This window comes from Procambarus clarkii, chromosome 67, assembly GCF_040958095.1.
Source record: "Procambarus clarkii isolate CNS0578487 chromosome 67, FALCON_Pclarkii_2.0, whole genome shotgun sequence".
In the NCBI taxonomy this organism is placed as follows: Eukaryota; Metazoa; Arthropoda; class Malacostraca; order Decapoda; family Cambaridae; genus Procambarus; species Procambarus clarkii.
This window is the reverse complement of record NC_091216.1, coordinates 25,655,257-25,664,123: the sequence shown is the minus strand read 5'-3', so window position 1 is coordinate 25,664,123 and position 8,867 is coordinate 25,655,257. Positions and strand designations below refer to the sequence as shown.

At 52.9% G+C, this 8,867-nt stretch overlaps 1 protein-coding gene across 1 annotated transcript; it reads right to left on the bottom strand.

The window, feature by feature from the left end:
- Positions 1–218: 218 nt before the first annotated feature.
- LOC138355409 (uncharacterized) lies at positions 219–761 on the bottom strand. The gene has a single exon (XM_069310300.1). The coding sequence runs from the start codon at positions 759–761 to the stop codon at positions 219–221; it is 543 nt and encodes a 180-aa protein (XP_069166401.1).
- Positions 762–8,867: the final 8,106 nt, after the last annotated feature.

Here is an 8,867-nt window from a genome sequence, read left to right as displayed (position 1 = left end):
GTGTGTGTGTGTGTGTGTGTGTGTGTGTGTGTGTGTGTGTAGGTGTCTCTCCCCCTCGTGTGGGCGCGCCGCCGTCCCCCCCCCCCCAATATGTAATGAACACAAGGGGGTGACATTAAACATGTATCGTGATTCCTCACGTTCCTCTCCCCCCCCCTCAGTATTGCCTCTCATGATAATGTCATGTTCCCTCACCGCCTCTCTCCCTCATTATCGCCTCATGAGATATCCTCCGTGGGTGCATTGAGCGTCCACGGGCCAAGGATATCATCCGTGGGTGCATTGGGCGTCCACGGGCCAAGGATATCCTCCGTGGGTACATTGTGCGTCCACGGGCCAAGGATATCCTCCGTGGGTACATTGTGCGTCCACGGGCAAAGGATATCCTCCGTGGGTACATTGTGCGTCCACGGGCAAAGGATATCATCCGTGGGTACATTGTGCGTCCACGGGCCAAGGATATCCTCCGTGGGTACATTGTGCGTCCACGGGCAAAGGATATCATCCGTGGGTACATTGTGCGTCCACGGGCCAAGGATATCCTCCGTGGGTACATTGAGCGTCCACGGGCCAAGGATATCATCCGTGGGTGCATTGAGCGTCCACGGGCCAAGGATATCCTCCGTGGGTACATTGAGCGTCCACGGGCCAAGGATATCCTTCCTGGCTCCATTGAACGTCCACTGGCCAGGGATATCCTCCGTGGCTCCATTGAACGTCCACGGGCCAGGGATATCCTCCGTGGCTGCATTGAACGCCATAATCCTAGTTTAGCCTTCCGGAATTTGATGACCCTTAGGATATCGTAGAATCTTTCAAAATCCTACGATATCCTAAAGATCGATTCCCCCCCAGGCAGGAAGTTGCAGGCAAGGGTCTCAGAAAACCCTGAGGCAAGCCACTAAGAATATCACTATACCACCTTGTGGCGTCTAGTAGGGAACCGCAGGGGAAGAACAAGAGCTGTTCGCACAGCTGCTGTGCATACAGGTGTTCAGGACAAGTTGTGGGGGGGGGGGGGAGTTGGGGTGGGGTGTGGGGGGGGGGTGGGGCAGGCACTCGTTGGTGTATAGGTAACGTGTAGCAGTACGTCGTGCAACGTGGTGTATGCTGAAGTGTATAGCACTTTGTTATACTCTTTAGAGTTGCAACTCAGGAGATTCTGTGGGGAAACAGTTCAATTTGTTTCGTTGTTGTATGTTATTTGAGGAATTGTGGTATACTACAGACGGTATACCACAGATGGTGGTATAGCACGACTGTGGTATACCACAGATGGTGGTATAGCACGTCTCTGGTATACCACAGATGGTGGTATAGCACGTCTGTGGTATACTACAGATGGTGGTATAGCACGACTGTGGTATACCACAGATGGTGGTATAGCACGTCTCTGGTATACCACAGATGGTGGTATCCCACGTCTCTGGTATACCACAGATGGTGGTATCCCACGTCTCTGGTATACCACAGATGGTGGTATCCCACGTCTCTGGTATACCACAGACTGTGGTATACCACTACATCAGGCGGAAACGTCGCCAGTTTCGGCGCTGGCAGGAGAGCGCAGCGGCACTGTCGACCAGCGAGCATTATTCCAGCCGAGGGGTTCGAATCCCTGTCGACGCCGCCGCCGCCGCTAGGTCAAGGGTCAAAGACAGCACATAATGAATAATAGTTGAGGAACACGGGGTCAACCCAGCTGCGCCGCGGGGACCCTTCGCGTCTGACCTCTCCTGCCCTGCCTCGTGTCTCCTCTCATCCATCTCTTATCATCTCCCTCTTTATTATCAGCCTCCCGACATCCGGCTGGCCTCATCACCCTCTTCATTATTCGGTTATTTTGACCTCGTGTTCATCTGCTCTCTCTCTCTCTCTCTCTCTCTCTCTCTCTCTCTCTCTCTCTCTCTCTCTCTCTCTCTCTCTCTCTCTCTCTCTCTCTCTCTCTCTCTCTCTCTCTCCCCTCTTGCGGCGGCGCCTCTCGTATTTTTGTGACCTATCCGGCCTCTAATGTGGTTATTATAATGGGCTCTGATGTGGTTCTAAGGTTAGGGATTGTAATTTTTTGTTTTTTCTCTCTCTCTCTCTGTATCTCTCTCTCCCTGTCTCTCTCTCTCTCTCTGTATCTCTCTCTCTCTCTGTATCTCTCTCTCCCTGTCTCTCTCTCTCTCTCTGTATCTCTTTCTCTCTCTCTCTCTCTGTATCTCTCTCTCTCTCTCTGTATCTCTCTCTGTATCTCTCTCTCTCTCTCTCTCTCTCTGTATCTCTCTCTCCCTGTCTCTCTCTCTCTCTCTGTATCTCTCTCTCTCTCTCTCTCTGTATCTCTGTATCTCTCTCTCTCTCTCTCTGTATCTCTCTCTCTCTCTCTCTCTCTCTCTCTGTATCTCTCTCTCCCTGTCTCTCTCTCTCTCTCTGTATCTCTCTCTCTCTCTCTCTCTGTATCTCTCTCTCTCTCTCTCTCTCTCTCTCTCTCTCTCTCTCTCTCTCTCTCTCTCTCTCTCTCTCTCTCTCTCTCTCTCTCTCTCTCTCTCTCTCTCCCATTATCGTACTGTGTCGATTACCTTCCGTGACTGCATGACAGCGGCTTCTGAGACTTTAAAGTCAACCATTGATTGGTTCTCAACTTTTAAGAGAGTGTATTGGTGATTCGTCCTCAAGTTGGGTGTTATTGGTGGACCAGTTCATGACAAGGAACTGCTGATGACGGCTTTGCGTGTCGGTGAACTCACCTGCTTGAGTTTGTAAGGTCGTGCTGCATCTCCTTGGTCCCAGCCTCCTTTGTTCAGTTGTTTTTCCGTCAAGAACATTCCCTCTGAGGATCTTGTATGTCTTAATCATGTTCACGTTGCTCCTAGTTTTTTTCGGATCAGTGGAATTTAGATCTCTGTCCTTCCTCATAGTTCATTCCTTTTTGTTCCGGGACTAGTACTGTGGCAAGCTCCTGTACCTGTTTACCTATTTGGGCCTGCAGAATGGAGCTGTTAGCTCTTGGGCCCCGCCTTTCTAACCAGTTGTTATCTAAGGCACTGAGTTCCCACCTATGTTCTTATCTACTACATATATCTCTGATACATATTCAAACGATGCTGTTCACAGCAGCTGGATTGCTCCCAAGTACCTGCCTTACTGCTAGGTGAACAGAGGGATCAGGTGAACGAAACTGCCTATTTGTTTCGGTCGGGAGTCGAACCCGGGCCCTTAGGACTATGTAAACCCCGAGAGCTGTCGACTCAGTTGAGTGTGTGTGTGTGTGTGTGTGTACTCACCTAATTGTGCTTGCGGGGGTTGAGCTCTGGCTCTTTGGTCCCGCCTCTCAACCGTCAATCAACTGGTGTACAGATTCCTGAGCCTATTGGGCTCTATCATATCTACATTTGAAACTGTGAATGGAGTCAGCCTCCACCACATCACTTCCTAATGCATTCCATTTGCTAACTACTCTGACACTGAAAAAGTTCTTTCTAACGTCTCTGTGGCTCATTTGGGTACTCAGCTTCCACCTGTGTCCCCTTGTTCGCGTCCCACCAGTGTTGAAAAGTTCATCCTTGTTTACCCGGTCGATTCCCCTGAGGATTTTGTAGGTTGTGATCATGTCCCCCCTTACTCTTCTGTCTTCCAGTGTCGTGAGGTGCATTTCCCGCAGCCTTTCCTCATAACTCATGCCTCTTAGTTCTGGGACTAGTCTAGTAGCATACCTTTGGACTTTTTCCAGCTTCGTCTTGTGCTTGACAAGGTACGGGCTCCATGCTGGGGCCGCATACTCCACGATTGGTCTTACATATGTGGTGTACAAGATTCTGAATGATTCCTTACACAGGTTCCTGTGTGTGTGTGTGTGTGTGTGTGTGTGTGTGTGTGTGTGTGTGTGTGTGTGTGTGTGTGTGTGTGTGTGTGTGTGTGTGTGTAGCTAAGCTAAGCTTGCTTTCTCTTGTCAAGGAGCTGCGAGTGTATATGTGGAAGGGGGGGGGGGGGGATCTACATATGTATTTCAGCGTATATGTCAACGTATGAACACTGTGTAGCAGTCACATGTACACAAATGGTTTTGTACATGTTTTGATGCCCTGTTTGACGCTATTATTAATTTGTTCAAAGGGAGGGAGCTTCTGTTCGGTATTATATATAGGAGTTATGAATTGTAGGACTTGCTTTCCGTCGAGTAGTTTGGTGGATACTCTTGGGCCACCAACTGTGGGAGTGGGGCGTCTCATCTTGAGCCACCAGCTGTGGGAGTGGGGGGGTCTCATTTTGGGCCACCAGCTGTGGGAGTGGGGGGTCTGATCTTGGGCCACCAGCTGTGGGAATGGGGGGTCTGATCTTGGGCCACCAGCTATGGGAATGGGGGTCTGATCTTGGGCCACCAGCTGTGGGAATGGGGGGTCTGATCTTGGGCCACCAGCTGTGGGAATGGGGGTCTGATCTTGGGCCACCAGCTGTGGGAATGGGGGGTCTGATCTTGGGCCACCAGCAGTGGGAATGGGGGTCTGATCTTGGGCCACCAGCTGTGGGAATGGGGGGTCTGATCTTGGGCCACCAGCTGTGGGAGTGGGGGATCTGATCTTGGGCCACCAGCTGTGGGAGTGGGGCGTCTCATCTTGGGCCACCAGCTGTGGGAGTGGGGCGTCTTATCTTGGGCCACCAGCTGTGGGAGTGGGGCGTCTCATCTTGGGCCACCAGCTGTGGGAGTGGGGCGTCTTATCTTGGGCCACCAGCTGTGGGAGTGGGGCGTCTCATCTTGGGCCACCAGGTGTGGGAGTGGGGCGTCTTATCTTGGGCCACCAGCTGTGGGGTTGGGGGGGGGGTCTCATCTTGGGCCATCAGCTGTGGGAGTGGGGCGTCTCATCTTGGGCCACCAGCTGTGGGAGTGGGGATTTTCACAGCCCGCCTGCTGTGAAAATCGCATGGTTTATGGCCGCTAGCGGCGAAAATCGCGCGGTTTTTGGCCGCTAGCGGCGAAAATCGCGCGGTTTTTGGCCGCTAGCGGCGAAAATCACCCGGTTTTTGGCCGGTAGCGGCAAAAATCGCCCGATTTTTGGCCTCTAGCGGCGAAAATCGCGCTATTTTTGGCTGCTAGCGGCGAAAATCGCGCTATTTTTGGCTGGTAGCGGTGAAAATCGCGCTATTTTTGCCCGCCAGCTGCAAAAATCGTATGGTTTTTGGCCGCTAGCGGCGAAAATCGCGCGGTTTTTGGCTGGTAGCGGTGAAAATCGCGCTATTTTTGCCCGCCAGCTGCAAAAATCGCATAGTTACTGGCCGCTAGCGGCGAAAATCGCGCGATGTTTGGCCGCTAGCGGCGAAATTCGCACGATTTTTGGCCGCTAGCGGCAAAATTTGCACGATTTTTGGCCGCTAACGGAGAAAATCGCCCCATTTTTGGCCGCTAGCGGCGAAAATAGCCCCTTTTTTGGCCGCTAGCGGCGAAAATCGCGCGATTTTTGCCCGACAGCTGCGAAAATCGCAAGGTTTTTGGCCGCTAGCGGCGAAAATCGCGCGGTTTTTTGCCGCTAGCGGCGAAAATCATGCGGTTTTTGGCCGGTAGCGGCAAAAATCGCCCGATTTTTGGCCACTAGCGACGAAATTCGCACGGTTTTTGGGCGCTATCGGCGAAAATTGCGATTTTTGCCGCCAGCTGCGAAAATCGCACGGTTTTTGGGTGCTAGCGGCGAAAATCGCGCTATGTTTGCCCGGTTGCGGCGAAAATCGCGATTTTTGCCCGCCAGCTGCGAAAATCGCATTATTTTTGGCCGCTAGCGGCGAAAATCGCGCGGTTTTTGGCCGGTAGCGGCGAAAATCGCGCTATTTTTGCCTGCCAGCTGCAAAAATCGCATAGTTTCTGGCTGCTAGCGGCGAAAATCGCGCGATTTTTGGCCGCTTGCGGCGAAATTCGAATGAATTTTGGCCCCTAGCGGCGAAATTTGCACGATTTTTCGCTGCTAGCGGCGAAAATCGCGCTATTTTTGGCCGGTAGCGGCGAAAATCTCGATTTTTGCCCGCCAGCTGCGAAAATCGCATGGTTTTTGGCTGCTAGCGGCGAAATTCGCACGATTTTTGGCTGGTAGCGGCGAAAATCGCGATTTTTGCCTGCAAGCTTCGAAAATCGCATAGTTTTTGGCCGCTAGCGGCGAAAATCGCCCGATTTTTGACCGCCAGCTGCGAAAATCGCATGGTTTTTGGCCGCTAGCGGCGAAAATCGCGCGGTTTTTGGCAGGTAGCGGCGAAAATCGCGATATTTTTGCCCGCCAGCTGCAAAAATCGCATAGTTTCTGGTCGCTAGCGGCGAAAATCGCGCGATTTTTGGCCGCTTGCGGCGAAAATCGCCCGATTTTAGGCCGCTAGTGGCGAAAATCGCACGGTTTTTGGCCGCTAGCGGCGAAAATCGCGCTATTTTTGGCCGCTTGCGGCGAAAATCGGCCGATTTTTGACCGCTAGCGGCGAAAATCGCATGGTTTTTGGCCGGTAGCGGCGAAAATCGCGCGATTTTTACCCGCCAGCTGCAAAAATCGCACGGTTTTTGGTCGCAAGCGGCGAAAATCGCGCAATTTTTGGCCGGTAGCGGCGAAAATCGCGATTTTTGCCCGCCAGCTGCGAAAATCGCATGTTTTTTGGCCGCTAGCCTGCGAAAATCGCGCGGTTTTTGGCTGGTAGCGGCGAAAATCGCGATTTTTGCCCGCAAGCTGCGAAAATCGCATGGTTTTTGGACGGTAGCGGCGAAAATCGCGCTATTTTTTCCCGCCAGCTGCAAAAATCGCATAGTTTCTGGTCGCTAGCAGCGAAAATCGCGCTATTTTTGGCCGGTAGCGGCGAAAATCGCGATTTTTGCCCGCCAGCGGCGAAAATCGCACGGTTTTTGGCCGCTAGCGGCGAAAATCGCGCTATTTTTGGCGTTAGCGGCGAAAATCACGATTTTTGCCCGCCAGCTGCGAAAATCGCATGGTTTTTGGCCGCTAGCGGCGAAAATCGCGCCGTTTTTGGCCGGTAGCGGCGAAAATCGCGCTATTTTTGCCTGCCAGCTGCAAAAATCGCATAGTTGCTGGCTGCTAGCGTCGATAATAGCGCGGTTTTCGGCCGTTAGCGGGAAAAATCGCCCGATTTTTGGCCGTTAGCGGCGAAAATCGCACGGTTTTTGGCCGGTAGCGGCGAAAATCGCGATTTTTGCCCGCCAGCTGCGAAAATCGCATGGTTTTTGGCCGCTAGCGGCGAAAATCGCGCGATTTTTGGCAGGTAGCGGCGAAATTCGCGCGATTTTTACCCGCCAGCTGCAAAAATCGCACAGTTTCTGGCCGCTAGCGGCGAAAATCGCCCCTTTTTTATCCGGTAGCGGCGAAAATCGCGATTTTTGCCCGCCAGCTGCAAAAATCGCATAGTTTCTGGCTGCTAGCGGCGAAAATCGCCCGATTTTTGGGCGCTAGTGGCGAAAATCGCACGGTTTTTGGCCGCTACCGGCGAAAATCGCGCTATTTTTGGCCGGTAGCGGCGAAAATCGCGATTTTTGCCCGCCAGCTGCGAAAATCGCATGGTTTTTGGCCGCTAGCGGCGAAAATTGCGCGGTTTTTGGCCGGTAGTGGCGAAAATCGCGCTATTTTTGCCCGCCAGCTGCAAAAATCGCATAGTTTCTGGTCGCTAGCGGCGAAAATCGCGCTATTTTTGGCCGGTAGCGGCGAAAATCGCGATTTTTGCCCGCCAGCGGCGAAAATCGCACGGTTTTTGGCCACTAGCGGCGAAAATCGCGCTATTTTTGGCCGGTAGCGGCGAAAATCGCGATTTTTGCCCGCCACCTGCGAAAATCGCATGGTTTTTGACCGCTAGCGGCGAAAATCGCGCGGTTTTTGGCCGGTAGCGGTGAGAATCGCGCTATTTTTCCCCGCCAGCTGCAAAAATCGCATAGTTTCTGGTCGCTAGCGGCGAAAATCGCGCTATTTTTGGCCGGTAGCGGCGAAAATCGCGATTTTTGCCCGCCAGCGGCGAAAATCGCACGGTTTTTGGCCACTAGCGGCGAAAATCGCGCTATTTTTGGCCGGTAGCGGCGAAAATCGCGATTTTTGCCCGCCACGTGCGAAAATCGCATGGTTTTTGACCGCTAGCGGCGAAAATCGCGCGGTTTTTGGCCGGTAGCGGTGAGAATCGCGCTATTTTTTCCCCGCCAGCTGCAAAAATCGCACGGTTTTTGGCCGCTAGCGGCGTAAATCGCGCTATTTTTGGCCGGTAGCGGCGAAAATTACGATTTTTGCCCGCCAGCTGCGAAAATCGCATGGTTTTTGGCCGCTAGCGGCGAAAATCGCGCCGTTTTTGGCCGGTAGCGGCGAAAATCGCGCTATTTTTGCCTGCCAGCTGCAAAAATCGCATAGTTGCTGGCTGCTAGCGTCGATAATAGCGCGGTTTTCGGCCGTTAGCGGCAAAAATCGCCCGATTTTTGGCCGCTAGCGGCGAAAATCGCACGGTTTTTGACCGCTAGCGGCGAAAATCGCACGATTTTTGGCCGGTAGCGGCGAAATTCGCACGATTTTTGGCCGCTACCGGCGAAAATCGCGCTATTTTTGGCCGGTAGGCTCGAAAATCGCGATTTTTGCCCGCCAGCTGCGAAAATCGCATGGTTTTTGGCCGCTAGCGGCGAAAATCGCGCGGTTTTTGGACGGTAGCGGCGAAAATCGCGATATTTTTGCCCGCCAGCGGCAAAAATCGCATAGTTTCTGGCTGCTAGCGGCGAAAATCGCGCGATTTTTGGCCGCTTGCGGCGAAAATCGCCCGATTTTAGGCTGCTAGTGGCGAAAATCGCACGGTTTTTGGCCGCTAGCGGCGAAAATCGCGCTATTTTTGGCCGGTAGCGGCGAAAATCGCGATTTTTGCCCGCCAGCGGCGAAAATCGCACG

Coding starts and splice junctions, on each gene's coding strand:
- LOC138355409 (XM_069310300.1), bottom strand. CDS start 761: ATGGCGTTCAATGCAGCCACGGAGGATATCCCTGGCCCGTGGACGTTC.